This window comes from Syngnathus floridae, chromosome 1, assembly GCF_059516105.1.
Source record: "Syngnathus floridae isolate MCC-2025c chromosome 1, RoL_Sflo_1.0, whole genome shotgun sequence".
Classification (NCBI taxonomy): Eukaryota; Metazoa; Chordata; class Actinopteri; order Syngnathiformes; family Syngnathidae; genus Syngnathus; species Syngnathus floridae.
In genome coordinates this window covers 3,161,126-3,174,775 of record NC_142413.1, presented here as the reverse complement: position 1 = coordinate 3,174,775, position 13,650 = coordinate 3,161,126, and the positions used below count along the sequence as shown (strand labels likewise).

General features: G+C 46.0%; 1 protein-coding gene and 1 long non-coding RNA gene across 11 annotated transcripts in view; one reads left to right on the top strand and one right to left on the bottom strand.

Annotated features, from left to right (window-relative positions):
• The window catches only part of LOC148403370 (uncharacterized), a 47,998-nt gene extending 34,400 nt beyond the window's left edge, over positions 1-13,598 (top strand). For 6 of the 10 annotated variants that reach the window (XR_015862223.1, XR_015862215.1, XR_015862227.1 and 3 more), the window contains 6 exons: positions 7,020-7,124; positions 9,227-9,553; positions 10,905-11,156; positions 12,520-12,774; positions 12,852-12,925; positions 13,010-13,598. This is a non-coding gene — a long non-coding RNA (uncharacterized LOC148403370). Of the gene's footprint in view, positions 1-7,019; positions 7,125-7,333; positions 7,453-9,226; positions 10,503-10,904; positions 11,157-12,519; positions 12,775-12,851; positions 12,926-13,009 lie in introns of all 10 variants that reach the window. The other 4 variants (XR_015862219.1, XR_015862217.1, XR_015862216.1 and 1 more) reach the window with 4 other exon arrangements.
• On the bottom strand, positions 8,062-12,422 carry dthd1 (death domain containing 1). Its single transcript, XM_088394687.1, has 9 exons — positions 11,643-12,422; positions 10,870-11,525; positions 10,564-10,743; positions 10,232-10,497; positions 9,768-9,926; positions 9,219-9,508; positions 8,889-9,133; positions 8,756-8,813; positions 8,062-8,692 (listed from the first exon to the last, which is right to left on the bottom strand). Exons 1-9 carry the CDS (start codon positions 11,800-11,802, stop codon positions 8,403-8,405), a joined length of 2,304 nt encoding a protein of 767 aa, XP_088250813.1. The 5' UTR covers positions 11,803-12,422; the 3' UTR covers positions 8,062-8,402.
• Positions 13,599-13,650: the final 52 nt, after the last annotated feature.

The following is a 13,650-nucleotide window of genomic DNA, read 5'->3' as shown; positions in this document are numbered from 1 at the left end:
TTCATATGCAGATACTGTAGATAGAAAAGTGGGCTAATTTAGATCATCAGGCTTTATTGTGTGCCGCGGCTCAGCACCAGTCATTTAGAAAATCGAGAGGAACGATTGAAGGAAACCATGCCTTGGGATTCTCGTCAATAGAAACTGTTACTAATTGTTCCCCAGGGTGGCGCTCTAGCTTGGCTCGATTTTAGCCACACTCGGTGTAACCAAGTGGAAAGCCGCCAGCTCTTTTGCTAACCTTCATTGCTTTTCTCAATGGAGACAAAAAAAAACTGAAAACATTGTTGGGTAAAAAGGAACATCCATTAAATTGTTTGGAAAAACGCAAAGCGTCGCCAGAGGGAAAAGTTCCAACCTTGTCAATCAGAGCACGACTCGCTTTTTGTTTCCCGCCGCGTGCATCTGACAGGTGAAACGTTTGACGAGGTCGCTGAGCGGAACTGAAAAGGAGTCGTGATGAAGGCTATTATGAAAAGCGCAAATTGCAAAAGTGATGGACACGTGGAAATGCAGAAATTTCCCTCAAGGGAAAAGCGGGCCTCACACAACGGCGACTCGCTCGTTCGAGTCGACGGCTTCAAGCGCAAAACGAGATATTACAAATGATGGGATGAAACTGACGGCAAACGCGAGATGTCTGACTTTTGTAATCAGCGGCGGAAGAAGGAGGCGAGTCAGAGGAGAGTGTCGTAGCATTTTTCATGCTAGCGCTCTGACAATCAGTGAGTCATCGGCAAAGCCTCAAGTGGTGGGGGAGTAGCTGGATGCCAGACAATTCTCTACTTGTAAGATTCTCAATTGGAAAATAAAAATACACGTCCCAAAATGCACTTGAGTGCGTTTGCCCATGTCCACCGCATTGCATTTCGCTTCCCCCGAATCAAGAACAAATATGCTAGCAAACATCATCAATCTTCTATTTCATGATGTGACAGATAGACCATATCAAAAAAAAAATTTCAATCGCTTTACCCTTCCCACACACTCCAAACACATTTGGACTTACTAGAACACACTCTTGAAAGTATTCCTTTGGGCCTGTTCTCACTCTCTGCTCGCAGTTCTCCAAATAAGAGGCGAAGCATGTTCGCTTCAAGCTATTTATTTCCCTCTCCCAGTCGAAGTTGAACGTAAATCTGACGCCCAAGAGCAAAACGAATTAAACGCATACTTAAGCACCAAATTGTTCAACCAATTTGTTAGCATCCCTTAGCGTCCCTTAGCGTTAGATCAATGGAAATTAGCATAGATGCTACTGTAATTATAAGCCTTTAAACAGAATCAATACTAATATACTTAAGTATCGGTATCGCATCAATCTCAAACGCTAGTCTCGACCTTTTACATTTATTTCTATGATGTCAGTTATTTTCAAATAATTATTGCGTACAGTAACGGAGATTTTGCGTTTAGAGTGATGTTTGAGTTTTTCAAACAACCAGCTCGCTGTTTATTGTTGTGACATAAAATAAAATATACGAAGTGAGGATAGCTTGAAGTAAACTACCTGCAATTTTCCAATTTTAATTGCCATGGTAAATACGTTCGCGCTGATTAGCTTATTTAACGAATCGAATCAAAACAAGCTAGCAGAAGTTGTCTGGACGAAAGGAATTAAAGACAGGCGGGGATTAAGAATATGCAGATTACTACTATTTTGTACATTGCGTTAAAATAAATAAATAAATGTTTTAACCTAAATGTATCGGTATTGGTATCAGCGATACTGGCGCTAGTATTTACTCGATACCAAAATGTTAGGTATCGTACGACTCAACCGCACCCGACAATTGACAGAAGGGCAATCTATTTGGTTTGGAAGCCTTCACTTGCCAATCCCCACGTTGTCTGCCAGCATCCACTGAGGATTCACTGGGAGCCTTCGGGCCCAGATGTCATTCCCAATATAGCGTGAGCAGCCCTCAGGCTCAGCTCAGGCTATTTTCCCCAAATGTCATTCACCAGCCAACAGAGAAGAAACTGGCTGAAATCATTTTAAATTATTGACGAAACAAAATGCTCTCTGCGTGTTTACGATGAAAGATGGAAGAAGAAGCGGTGGATCATGACTGGATCTTCACGTAGCGTGACCGGGAAACTTGACCAGCGCTAAGCTCACTTTCAGCTCTTTGGGACCCGAACTGCCGCCCGCTCGGAATGACTTCACAACCGGCTCGGTTTTTTTACGTTCTTGCAAAGCGCAGCTCATCGCGGCGCCTAATAAGCACATAATGCCTCATTGACTTTTCGCTAATCTGCTCATACACAGTTTTGTGCCCCAGGCCAAGCAATTTGTTCATTTAGTCCAGGATTAAACGTTGCAAATGTCTAAGCGGCTCGCATTCTCTGCTGGCCTTGGCTTCTCCTGTGTCAATTAGGCTGTGTATTCTATTCAGAACCAGGTATGAAATTGGCAGAAATGTACTCATTCACTCCCATTGACGACTATAGACGTCAAAGATCAATTTTAACCCCACTGGCGGTGAATGGGATTAGAAACACAATTTACAAAACAAAAAATGAAACACTTGTGCAGCTCCCCACTTTAGTGTCTTATCTCACACGCCGCCACAGCTGGCTGGCGAGAAAATAGTCGTGCACGTGCGTAGCCACGCTCGTGCCCGTCATTAGAAATCCGAAACGACTGCTTAATCTATGCGCCGCATTGGGATGCAAAGCGCCTATTTGATGTGGCAGCCATGCTGTTTGACACAAGCTTAGCGGCAACAATACGGAGATTTATTTCCTCGAGCCGGAGGTCCGTCCCGCCGTCTCCCGAGGCGAGGTGCGTTTGGAGAGCCGCGCGCACGTGCGCGATAAACGTGTAAGGCCTTCATTGAGATGCATGATCCTTACAGGCTAATAAAGCTTCGGCGAGACAGCGGTGGCTTTCTCGGGAGGCGATCTGCCATCTTCCCCCCCGGTTTTCCTGCGTACGACTTAATTGAGTTTGTCTATGAGGAAACAGATGAGAGGTCGGCGGCGGCGGCAGCATTACCTATCTGTGCCGCCGCGCATCCGTCGCCGGGCAGACAATCAAGTATCCTCTGGAGAATGGCTGCTGCGGCTCAATTAGCACAGTAGACTGAAAAGTAGTTTCTACCATTTGTCTTTCCAAAGGTGGCGGAAAGAATAATAAAAAAAAAAATTCTAGCTGAGGTCCTTGGTGCAACAATGTCTGTTTTTAAATGTGGCTATTCCAAGCTGACTGGTGGAGAATATTTTCGGCCCTTTATGTAAACAAAGTCCCCTTTGGCCTTTTGTTTGTCTCTGTCATGCTTGCATATATTCAAACACATTTGACATGCTGAATAAATGAGATGGCTCGGATCTGTTCGTTTCTTGCCGCCTCAGTAAACAGTCAAGCGAACGTGAACAAAAGGTCAGGGAAAAGTCAGGACAGCTCTGCCTGCATAAAATTCCACCATATCCATTATCAGGTTTTTTTTGGAGATTCTTCGCGAAATCCAAGGAAAGAACCAGCTATGGCAGAAGAGGAAACGCTGAGCTTGTTTACTTACCTTCGGCGCTTTCTGGTCTCTCGGTCAACCTATCTTTTTCCACGCTCACACTTTAATGCGTGCCTACATTTGCCCGCAGGCTGCTGTGTGCTGGATTTGAAGCGGCGATGCAGGCCACGTAATTTGCTGACAGTTTTTTTTTTTTTTTCCCCTCCTTTTTCGGATGATTAGATCTCGGGCCTGCTCCTGTGTGGACAAAACAAATGTGTCTCCGAAATGAGTCCCCCAAAAAGGACTGACAGGATGGCTTGGGCATCTTCATGAGCTCAGTAAAATGGGCGAGGCAAGATTGCTGCCGTTAGTCATCATTTCTGCCGTTAAAGTATTGTGCACTTATTGCCGTCGAGGAAGACTAGTAACTGAACAAGATATGCGAGCTTATTGGAGACTAACCGCTAATGGAAGGAGATTTGGGGCAGGAGAGAAGGAGAATTTGGAAGTATTGGGAAGATAAGAGCCAAACTGTTTTATCGTCAACACATTATGGTTCACTCGAGCAGTTCAGTTGCCCCCGTGGCAGCAAAGAGCAAGATGTGGATATACGCCAGACTGGAAAATCCTCAAATGGCTATTTCACATTTTCCCCAAATCTTGATTGGCACTTCTCGCCAGGCGAGGAGGGGGATTAAAAAACGGTTGACAGATTCAGTGCACGCAAAGTTCAACGCTTCGGCAAATTTGCCCCTTTTTTTTTTTCCAGGAAAAGCTGTGATAAGAAGTTTGATAGGGATCTGATGATGCGTAAAAGCTTCTCTGATCACAATTGGTATTGAAAGTGGCGGGTTAAATGAGCTGTTAAATGAGGTATGCGTCATTTTAATTGCACAGAAGGCTGTCCAGTTTTAACAAAATAGCAACGCTAGCATTAACAAGCTAACGGTAGCTTCATATTCCCAAATCCCCAAGATTTTATCTTTGGTTTGTGTGTGTTAAAGTAGCAGTTTATGGGTATTGAAACTTCTATGCTAATTTCCATTAGCATGGTAAGGTGTTTTGCATTTTATGTTAGCATTAAGCTAGCTGCTTTTCATTACACAAAATGATGGATTTGGTTGGGGATTTTTTCACTTAAATATACAATGTTTTGTTGTTTTTGTGTGTCACTTTTACAGTACGGTCCAATATCGGCTGAGTTCAAATATAATATTTAATGCAATAAACTGTGTAAAACCTAAGCTAATACAGAACATGACAACAGGGCAGTTTGATGACATCACAGCAGCGTTAACGTTGATATAAATATCTCTGCCAGAATTGACACAACCACAGCAGCAACAATCGTATTCAGGTTGGCGCTGGATAACATCACAGCAGGTGGTGACATCACATGCCTGTGAGTGATGTCACCACACGCTTGTCCTTTACTGTGCCCAAAATAGCTCACCTCCTTCCTTATGGACCCCCCTCCCATCTTGTCCCTTCTGCACCCGAATCCCTTTTGCCTTCATCCCCTGCTTGCCTCCCCCCCCCCTCGCCATTGCTTTCCAGTCTTTTAACAAGGGGCGGGGGGGGGGGTTCAATGCGGCCACTTCCCGAGCTCTTTGCTAGATTAATTTGCGATGGCTCTGGCCTGTGCCCGCTTCACTGTATGCAGTGAAAGTCACTTGGGGATTAACGGCAGGCAGGAAGCTCCCACCCAATTGCTGCCTCGGCAAAAACCCACCGCACCCCCCTCCCCCCCCTCCCTTTGCCACCCAAACCCAGCCTCCATCTCCTTTGCTTTCTCCCAACCACTCTCTCTCTTTTCTTTTCTCTATCCCATCAACTCCCTCTCTAGTTAATTATTGTAATGGGCTGGCCGTCCTTGTGGGGGGGGGTCCTAAGGAGCTGCAGCATCGGTCATGTATAGTATGCTCTCAACGCTCTGGACAGATGCATTGAATATAATTGGGCAGGCGCTTGCTCGGCGCGGCCATGTTGGACAACAAGTCATGAGTTTTGCGGTCCCTAAATATTGCGACATCCCGTCAGCTTTACCTTCAGCAAAATGTTCAATCAAATCGGTTCATTTCGTCACACGGACTAGCTTAATGCTAACGTGTAAAGGGAAATGCCATTGATGGGCTTAGGGTAATTAGCGTAGATGTTGCTTTTAAATCTAAATTTTCAGGCAAACGCAACAAACTAAAATAGTAAACAAACACTGCATTGAACGTCGGCCATTTTGTTCCTCAGTCAAGACAATCTCAGCGTTCATGCTTTTGAATGTCTCTCAACCAAGTTAACCATAAAATAGTGCGAATAAATGAATGGTAATGTGGGAGAGCTCTTTGGAGACCCCCCACAATCTTATTCCATCTGACGGGCATGCTGAGGGGCAAACAACAGCACTTGAGCCCGAGGTCGGCCGCAATGTGACGTTCATAACGAGGATTGCTGGGACCGGCGAGGAAAGTTGACAGCTGCTTGTTAGAGCGTAAGAGGCGCTCTGAAGTGTGAATCGAGGGAGACGAAATGAAGAGGCTGACATCTGTTGTGGTTCCAATGTCGCACTATGGAAGCGGAAAGATACCACTCAAACATGCTGTTTCTTCTGCAAACAAAATATAGCAACAGTTTTCAAGGTGAAAATCACAATTACATCATCGATACGAAATTCAGTATATCACACTCACCAGAGATGCTGATTATTAAATGGATTAATATGTAAGGATCAATAAAAGCTTGTTTTGCAGTCAGAGGATGGAAAATTACTGCTGTAAATCGAATCGGTTCTTGATATCATTTAGGTCAGATCCTGAAGATGCTGGGCAGATTAGTTTGACATGGCAACACACAAAAGCTGAAATCTGATTGGACCAAAAATATAGTCGTCACTTATTGGAAGCCGTGCAACCAAGACAAACGTTAAATGAATACTGCGGGAAATAAATGACTATATTTTCATATAACAAATATTAATATGTGTTAATTATTAATAATATACCCAGGGAGTGTCTATTTTTGTTTCGTCAAATGAATACTGTGGGAAATAAATGACTATATTTTCCTATAACAAATATGAATGAGTTAATTATTAATAATTTCAATTTTTTTTTTTTCTACTTGGGTACAGTTAGCCTTCTCACTCTCCGAATGGTTGCATAAATGTGCGCGACACAAAAGGCGACAAAGCAATGTGTCCTCTCGATCCCGCGGGCCGTTTTGTGGTTGTTTGTGTGAAAGTGGAAGAAGCCACACCTGCTGGCATGAGACAAAGACACACACACACACATATTGTATGTCAACGCCATTAGATGGCCAAAGTCGTCCTAACCCCCCCCTCCCCTCACGTTTTTTTTTCCTCTTCTATCACTTCGCCAACACTTCCTCGACCCGTTTTCTCACCATTTTCCCAACCTCTTCTCACCTTTTTCACTCACGGCCGGTTTCACAGTGCATCAAAGCCTCATATCTGATACCCTGAGCTCCCAGTGTAATAGAACCCCCCCCCCCCCCCCCAAAAAAAGGTCTTCGGAGACTTCAACTGACTGATTCATCTGACATTTTTCACAGGATGGAAATTCCTGATGGAGAATGCAACGTCTGTCTTTGAAATGGAGGACAAATGAAGACTTTAGCATGGAGCTGTCCACCTGAGAGTTCTCTCACCATCTGCTTGTGAGTCACAATGTGACATCCCCCCCCTCTGCTCCCCGGAGATATCATCCAATGAAATTTACCGATCTTGAGACCGGTAAATTTCACCTGTGCTTCAAGCAATGAGGTTTTAATCATAACATGTTTCTTCTTTGGCTCGGCGGGAACTCATCACCTCATCCGTCCTCCGTTCACGCCTCCTCCAACCCCCTGCCGGACTCGGCGCGCAGCTCCAACAGTGCCTTGCTGTGTGGCCTTTTCAATAATGTAGAGCGGGAGATCGTCTGAGGGAGGAAACGCTTTCCTGGCGCTGTAGGAGCCCCCTCTGTGACATTTACTGAGACTCTCGGTGTGTGTGTGCGTACGTGCATGTGTGTGTCAGTGATAGGCCACTAATAATGCCCAGCGCACTCACATGAGACCTTTAGCATCCCACAAAATGGGTTAAAAAAAAACATGACAGTCCCACCACGATTTTGCGTTTTTTTTTTTTTGGCGCTGTCCGTTTATCTGGGATTTTGTAGTATCTCAAAGTCCTGAAGCTAGCCGAGCTCTACCGAATGTGAAGCCCAATGGAGGACACATCTCAACCCCCCCGCTCCCCTCATCCACTCATCATTAGCGCCCCATCACTTAGTTGCAACAGAAAGTGGTGTGTGAAATATTTGGCTGTCGCCAAACATCAGCGCTGGTGAGAACCAATATGACTCGGTGTCATGGGACTGAACCAAGGTCACATCTCAAGCTAGGCGGGCTGACATGCCGGAAGGCCGCGTTGGTGAATCATCTACCGCTCTATGTGGAGAGCTGTCACACTTTAACTAGTGGTGATTTGTTTTGAGAGTGAGGAATTTGTTAGGTTCTTTTTGTCAAATATTCGTTTTTTTTAATTGAACAGTTTGGCTTATACTTTTCTGTATGTGCTATGAAACAATGTCCAACATCAAAATAGTTTTAACCTAAAGTTTGAAAGAAGGTGCAGAAGACTGGTGAAACACTGCCCCCTTGTGGTTACTGTAGATTATTGCAAGCCACTCTCAAGGTGACTATATGAATACAGTTTCTGTTTATCACATGGGATACATCGACTGGATCGCACCCTTCCCCAAATAAGAGGCAAAGCGTGCTTGCTTCAAGTTATTTATTTGTCACTTCCAGTTGGAGTTGAGTGTAAATCTGACACGTAAAACTAGAGTTAAACATCTATGTAGAAGCCAAACTGTTCAATCAAACTATATTTAGTGAAATCCATTAGTTTATGCTAGCATATAATCTGAGACGCCATCTTTATGTCAACGGTTAGGGTTCTTCTGTCTGTCGTAGCAGCAGTTCTCTGGCGAGATCCGGTCGGCCGATCTTAGCCAAGCATTGTGCCAACTGGGGGACTTTGGACTGAAGCTGGGAAGCGGGCAGCTCCCTCCTCCACATGGTCAAGATGCCGAAGGCCTGCGCAGGCAGACTGTCCCCGGCCCGAAGCTTCACCAGCTGGTTGGCGCTGCGGCGAAGTCGTAGAGAAATCGCCAAGGGGGCGAGCTCATCTTCCGAAAGCTCTCCTGATAGCCAGAGGAGCAACGAGTCTGGGAGGGAGTCTGTTAGCCAAAATATGTCAAAGTTAGGGTTCGGCCATGCGTCAACAGTGGAGAGTCAATTACCGTTTCGCTCGCAGAGAGTTATCTTGGGCGTGACGGGTCGTCTGATGGTTCTAACTCGCTACATGAAACAGAAAGACTGGCTCAACCAAAAGTGCAATCAAGTGCTCTTGAATTCATCTGAAATTTGTGATACCTTCGGCAAAGTCAGAGGCAGCGTACAAACGGGCTTTCCGAGATATTTGACTTGCGTCTGGACCAGCGTGTCTTCTGGTCGCTCCACCTGACCTCTGGTGACCTTGTAGAAGACGACAGCGCCTTTGTAGTGAGGGGAGCTGTAGTTACCGAAGGGGTCCACTTCGGTCAGATGCAGCAGCAGCTCATTCTTGCGCTGGCAGTGGAAAGTGATCCGCTGGTCTAGAACGTCGTTCACCTGAGCTCCTGCTCCGACGGAGTATAACGTTTATTGTTATTCTTCATACAAGAACAGTATTGCTCCATCTGTAAGCGATTGTTGATCTCTTACCCGCACAGGAGACATTTCCACAAAGATGGAGGAGAAGCTGGTCCCCCTCCTCCATGCAGATCTCCGGCGAAGTCTCCATGGGACCACCGTTGGTCTTCGCCTGCAGTCGAGACAGTTCCCAACTGAGCTCCCGACTGGGCAGAACGGCCACCAGGATGGTGCGGGGATCGTCCCGATGCCGCCAGAGGACAACAGTGACCTGGTGGCGGCGGGCTGACTCCACCAGATCTTCTGCCAGGGAGATGAGATGGCAAGGTTGCAGTGGAGAGAGAAGCCGAACAACGAGAAGTCTGGAGAAGGAGGGACAAAATATCGAACGACTATTTCACTTTCAGGTTTGGACTGTATAGAACTGATTTGATCCATAAGCGCTACTGACTGAAGCCTTCTTAATGTCCTGACCATATTGAAGTACCCGGAAGCACCTGAGATGACAACCTACTTTCAATCTACTTTTTTTGGTGGCCCTTTACATTGTAATCTCTTTGACATGGAAGTTGAAACACGTGCAGAAACTGAAGCTACAGTTTTAAGAGAGTGACAACAAACCTGTCAAAGCTCTCTGTCAGTTCAAATGACACCAGACCGTTCTGATGGTTCCGGATCAGGACTTCTTCTGGAACGCTCCACTGTTGGTCCCTGGAGCCCAGTACACTCAGAGGCTCAGCAGGGTTCTCTTGAGAAGACTGTGTGCAGGAACCTAAAATCCTGACACAAATGCGATATTATTGAAACTGATCCATTCTGTTTGTAGCAGACTCAACTTTATTTATAGAACGTTTTTAACAACAACCTCAGCTGCATTCAAAGTGCTGTCTAACATGCTTTCTTATGGTAGAACCCAAGGGCACCAAATATGAAAACAAGAGGGGCCCCACGGTTGAACCCTGTGGAACTCAATAGAACAGTGTAGCATAGTTGGACTTAGAAACAAAAACTCCGGTCTGCCAGAAGGTTCTAAACAACTCGACAAGGTTCTTGAGACGTAATTAAACTATGCTGGAGATATTTACCTCCTCCGTTGGTAAGAAGTCCAATCCCACACTGGGGGAACGGCGGCAAGTCGGGGAAGGCAAAGTTCCTTTTCCTCCACTTGTTCCCGTATGTCCTTCCTCTTGTCAAGATTTGGTGGACAAGGAATGGTGACCGTGAGAGGTCTTCGTAGGGTCTGAGAGGACGGATGTGCGAGGTAGAGTAATGGACTGGTGGACACCACCCGGCGGTAGGCTTCGCTTTTTGACTTGACGGCAGCCAGGAGAACTGCGTCGAGCGGCTGAATCTGAGGTTTGGGACAAGTTCAAGTAATGTGTCACGACTGTTTGATTTTCAAACAAGTCTCTCTTACCGTGTACTGGACCAGTACAGGGGCAGTGAAGGACCCTGGTAGGTAATTGAGGCAGACACGAGGGTCCACAGGAAGTTTGTATGACAAGCCTCGTCTCGGAACTGTAAAATGTTCCTGTTTGAGACAGGAAACCACAGCGAACAAGCCGAGGGAGTACACCTTAACCTCTGCAAAGGAACCCTGTGGATGAAGAAATAGAATTACGTCATATTTTTGTAAAAATCTTACAATTTGGGCAACAATGAAGAAACGACACTTGCCATCCTGCATTTATTGACATGTTGGGAAATAAATTAGGTTCTTTACCCTCTTCCCACCGTACGTGCCCTCTGTCGTTGCAGGTACGAGGTAGCTGACCCGCCCCTCGCCATCCACCACCTTGACATTGATGGTTCTGTAGCTGCCACGGTAACGTGCACGGAAGGACAACGCCAAAGTCAGAGGGAAGTGGAGGTCCCTTTCGGCTCGGAGTCTGATGACCCGGCTCACCAGCTCCTCGGCACCGGTCACCATCGTGCAACTCAAGGCGTCGGCCACCTCGCAGCGCACGACTTTGGCCCCGCCCAAAGGTGCTCTGACGAAGCAGGCGCCTGGTATGTCTGATTGGCTGATCCATTCTTTGTTTGACTTCTCCGAGACGGTGTCCAAGAGGTCTTCACCGTCCCTCTCTTGATCTTTGACCTTGAGTTCTGCTTCATCGTGACAAGTAATATTAACAGAAGCTAATGTTTGGTCACCATTTGACAGCTGCTCTCGATCATCACCATCTTCAGGCTCCTCTGACCGAGCCTCAGTGGCCATCAGTTCATCGGCGGCGGTTTTGAGGTGTTGAGTTGTGAGGTCCACAGATTCTTCTGTGTTTGAGTGGATTATTTCAGCCTCCATCTTGTTGCATATCGTGCTCAGTTGATCCTGAATCTGCTCCAAGTCTTCCAGAAGACTTAGTAAAACACCACCTAAGTCTGGAAAAGGAGACATTTGGTCATTTTAGATAGGTAGTAGAAGTCAAGGCTACATCTGAGGAACTCATTTATGAACGTAAGATTGATTTCATACAAACCGCCTCTCAAGAAGCATACCTGGCGGGTTTCTGTTGAGAATGCAGACACACTGTTGAAGAGCATCCCTCCATGCCGTCATTCTGTTTGCATGGAAAACATTGAGCTGCCTGAGCACTCCCAAAGCTGTTTGTCTCCTCTCGTTCTCCTCATTGTCCTCTCGACTCTTTTTGTCGTCCATGAAGATCTAAAAGATGCAAGGTCAGAAACTTCCAGGAGCTGTTTTGAAGTCCAACCTGCAAAAATATTTAGCAAAAATTGTCAACGATTTTTTTTTTTTACAAACTGGTTGCATTCCGCTTTCTTTGGGGAATGTGGCTTCTTTAGGTTCTTGTGTACAGCCATAGTACTCCACAGGATATTTGAAAGGCTGCCAGTTGTAAAACATGTTGTCAAGGCGACCCCTGGAGGCGTGACGAGGAGGCACAAAAGACATGCCACGGCCAGATTCACAAGCAGACTTCGCCGGCCAGTCTCTTTTCTTCTGCTCTTCTGTCACTTGGTTTACGTGCCTTCGTGCTATCAATGGTCTCAGCACTCATTATTTTATTTAGATAGTCGGCTGGGAAAGGCTCCAGCGACCCTCGCGAGGATAGCTGCTTCAGATCATGTCTGGATGGATCGATTCCCAATTTGTGTGGGGGGGGAACAGATATTTGTCGTATCAAAAAAATGGGATGAATTGAGAATTTAATGCCGTTTATTAAAAATCGAACTTGTGACGTTTAATTATTCCTAAAACCACCAGAGGGAGCAAGGTTCCTCCGCTGCCGGTCAAGTGGGAGCCGCTCCCCCTCATTATCAAACTCGTCCCCCCCCCCCTCCCTCGCCACCACCATCTCTTTTCGAGCCAATTTCTCGCGAGCTCAAAAAGCCATCTTTTTTTTTTTTTTTCTAGGTGTTAACCCCCCATCTCCTTCCAGCTGGCTGAAAACTGGGAGACGATGATGAAGTCCCTGAAATCTCCCGACTGACGCGCCACACAAATGGAGCTAAAATCATGGCCAGGCTGTAGTGCTTTATAATTTGTTTTATTTGCACCTTTTTTTTATTTTAATGATAATCACCTTGCATCCAAGGCGACGGACACTGGCAAAGGAGGATCCGATATCCAATCATCAGCTCTTGTTCTTGCCACCGCTCCTCCTTTTTTGTGAGTCTATTCCCGTGACGTAGTTGTTTGCATGTGTGTGTTTTTTTTGTTTAACGCTACGAGGTCTTCTCCTCTAGAGAGGCCACCATGAGGAGGGATGCTGTGATTGGGATCATCATCAACCTGCTGTTGATTCTTCACTCCAGCAAAGGTGAAACTTTGTCATTCTAACCAAACTTTGTTTCTGCCGTGTTTTGGATCGTATTTATTTTTTGACTCGATTTTCCACTTTCAGCACACAAAGCAGTTGATGACTCCCTCCAGTCTTCCCTGGTCATGTTCTCGGGCGCCGGCCAGCACTCCGTCCTCAGCCTGTTTCTGCTAGCCATGACCGTGGTCCTGTCGGTCATCATCTACCTGTGGGTCCTCAGGTACATCTGCGTCGGCTGCTGCCAGCCCATCGCCGTCGGGATCGACCCAGAAACTCTGGCCGAGATGTCGTCGGCCCTTGTTTGAGGGACTTTTTTAGTATATGCGTCTCAAAAGGTTTTTTTTCCAGCCGTGAATTGAAAAGCTGATAAATTAAGGTCCCGCATGCACATAAAGTGACTGATTGCAGTCTGGCGAACTCTCTTTTCACTTTGAATAATTTAATTACGAAACGTGCTGCTGCTGAGTCAATCTCGCTGGCATAAATCAATGTTTGTGCATGACAGAAGCGCACAAGGCTGCTGTGGGATGTAAGTAGCACTTAGAAAATGTGCTTATTGTTTGGCCATGAGGAGTAACACTTTAACCCTGACATTGTCGCACTCAGCCTTGCTTGTTATTTGTCACTTTGTCTGTAAATACATAGCGTTATATAATAAAAGGCCAAACTACAATTATGAGTTGTTGCTAGGGTAATGTCAATGCGGCCGTTGCCCTCTGGATGTT

What these genes read in the sequence shown, in the direction of transcription:
- dthd1 (XM_088394687.1), bottom strand. Translation starts at nt 11,802, where the DNA reads ATGGACGACAAAAAGAGTCGAGAGGACAATGAGGAGAACGAGAGGAGA. An exon ending in CTGTACTGGTCCAGTACACG is followed by an intron (nt 10,498 to 10,563) that starts GTAAGAGAGACT and finishes CCCAAACCTCAG; the next exon opens with ATTCAGCCGCTCGACGCAGT. An exon ending in AACTCTCTGCGAGCGAAACG is followed by an intron (nt 8,693 to 8,755) that starts GTAATTGACTCT and finishes TTTGGCTAACAG; the next exon opens with ACTCCCTCCCAGACTCGTTG.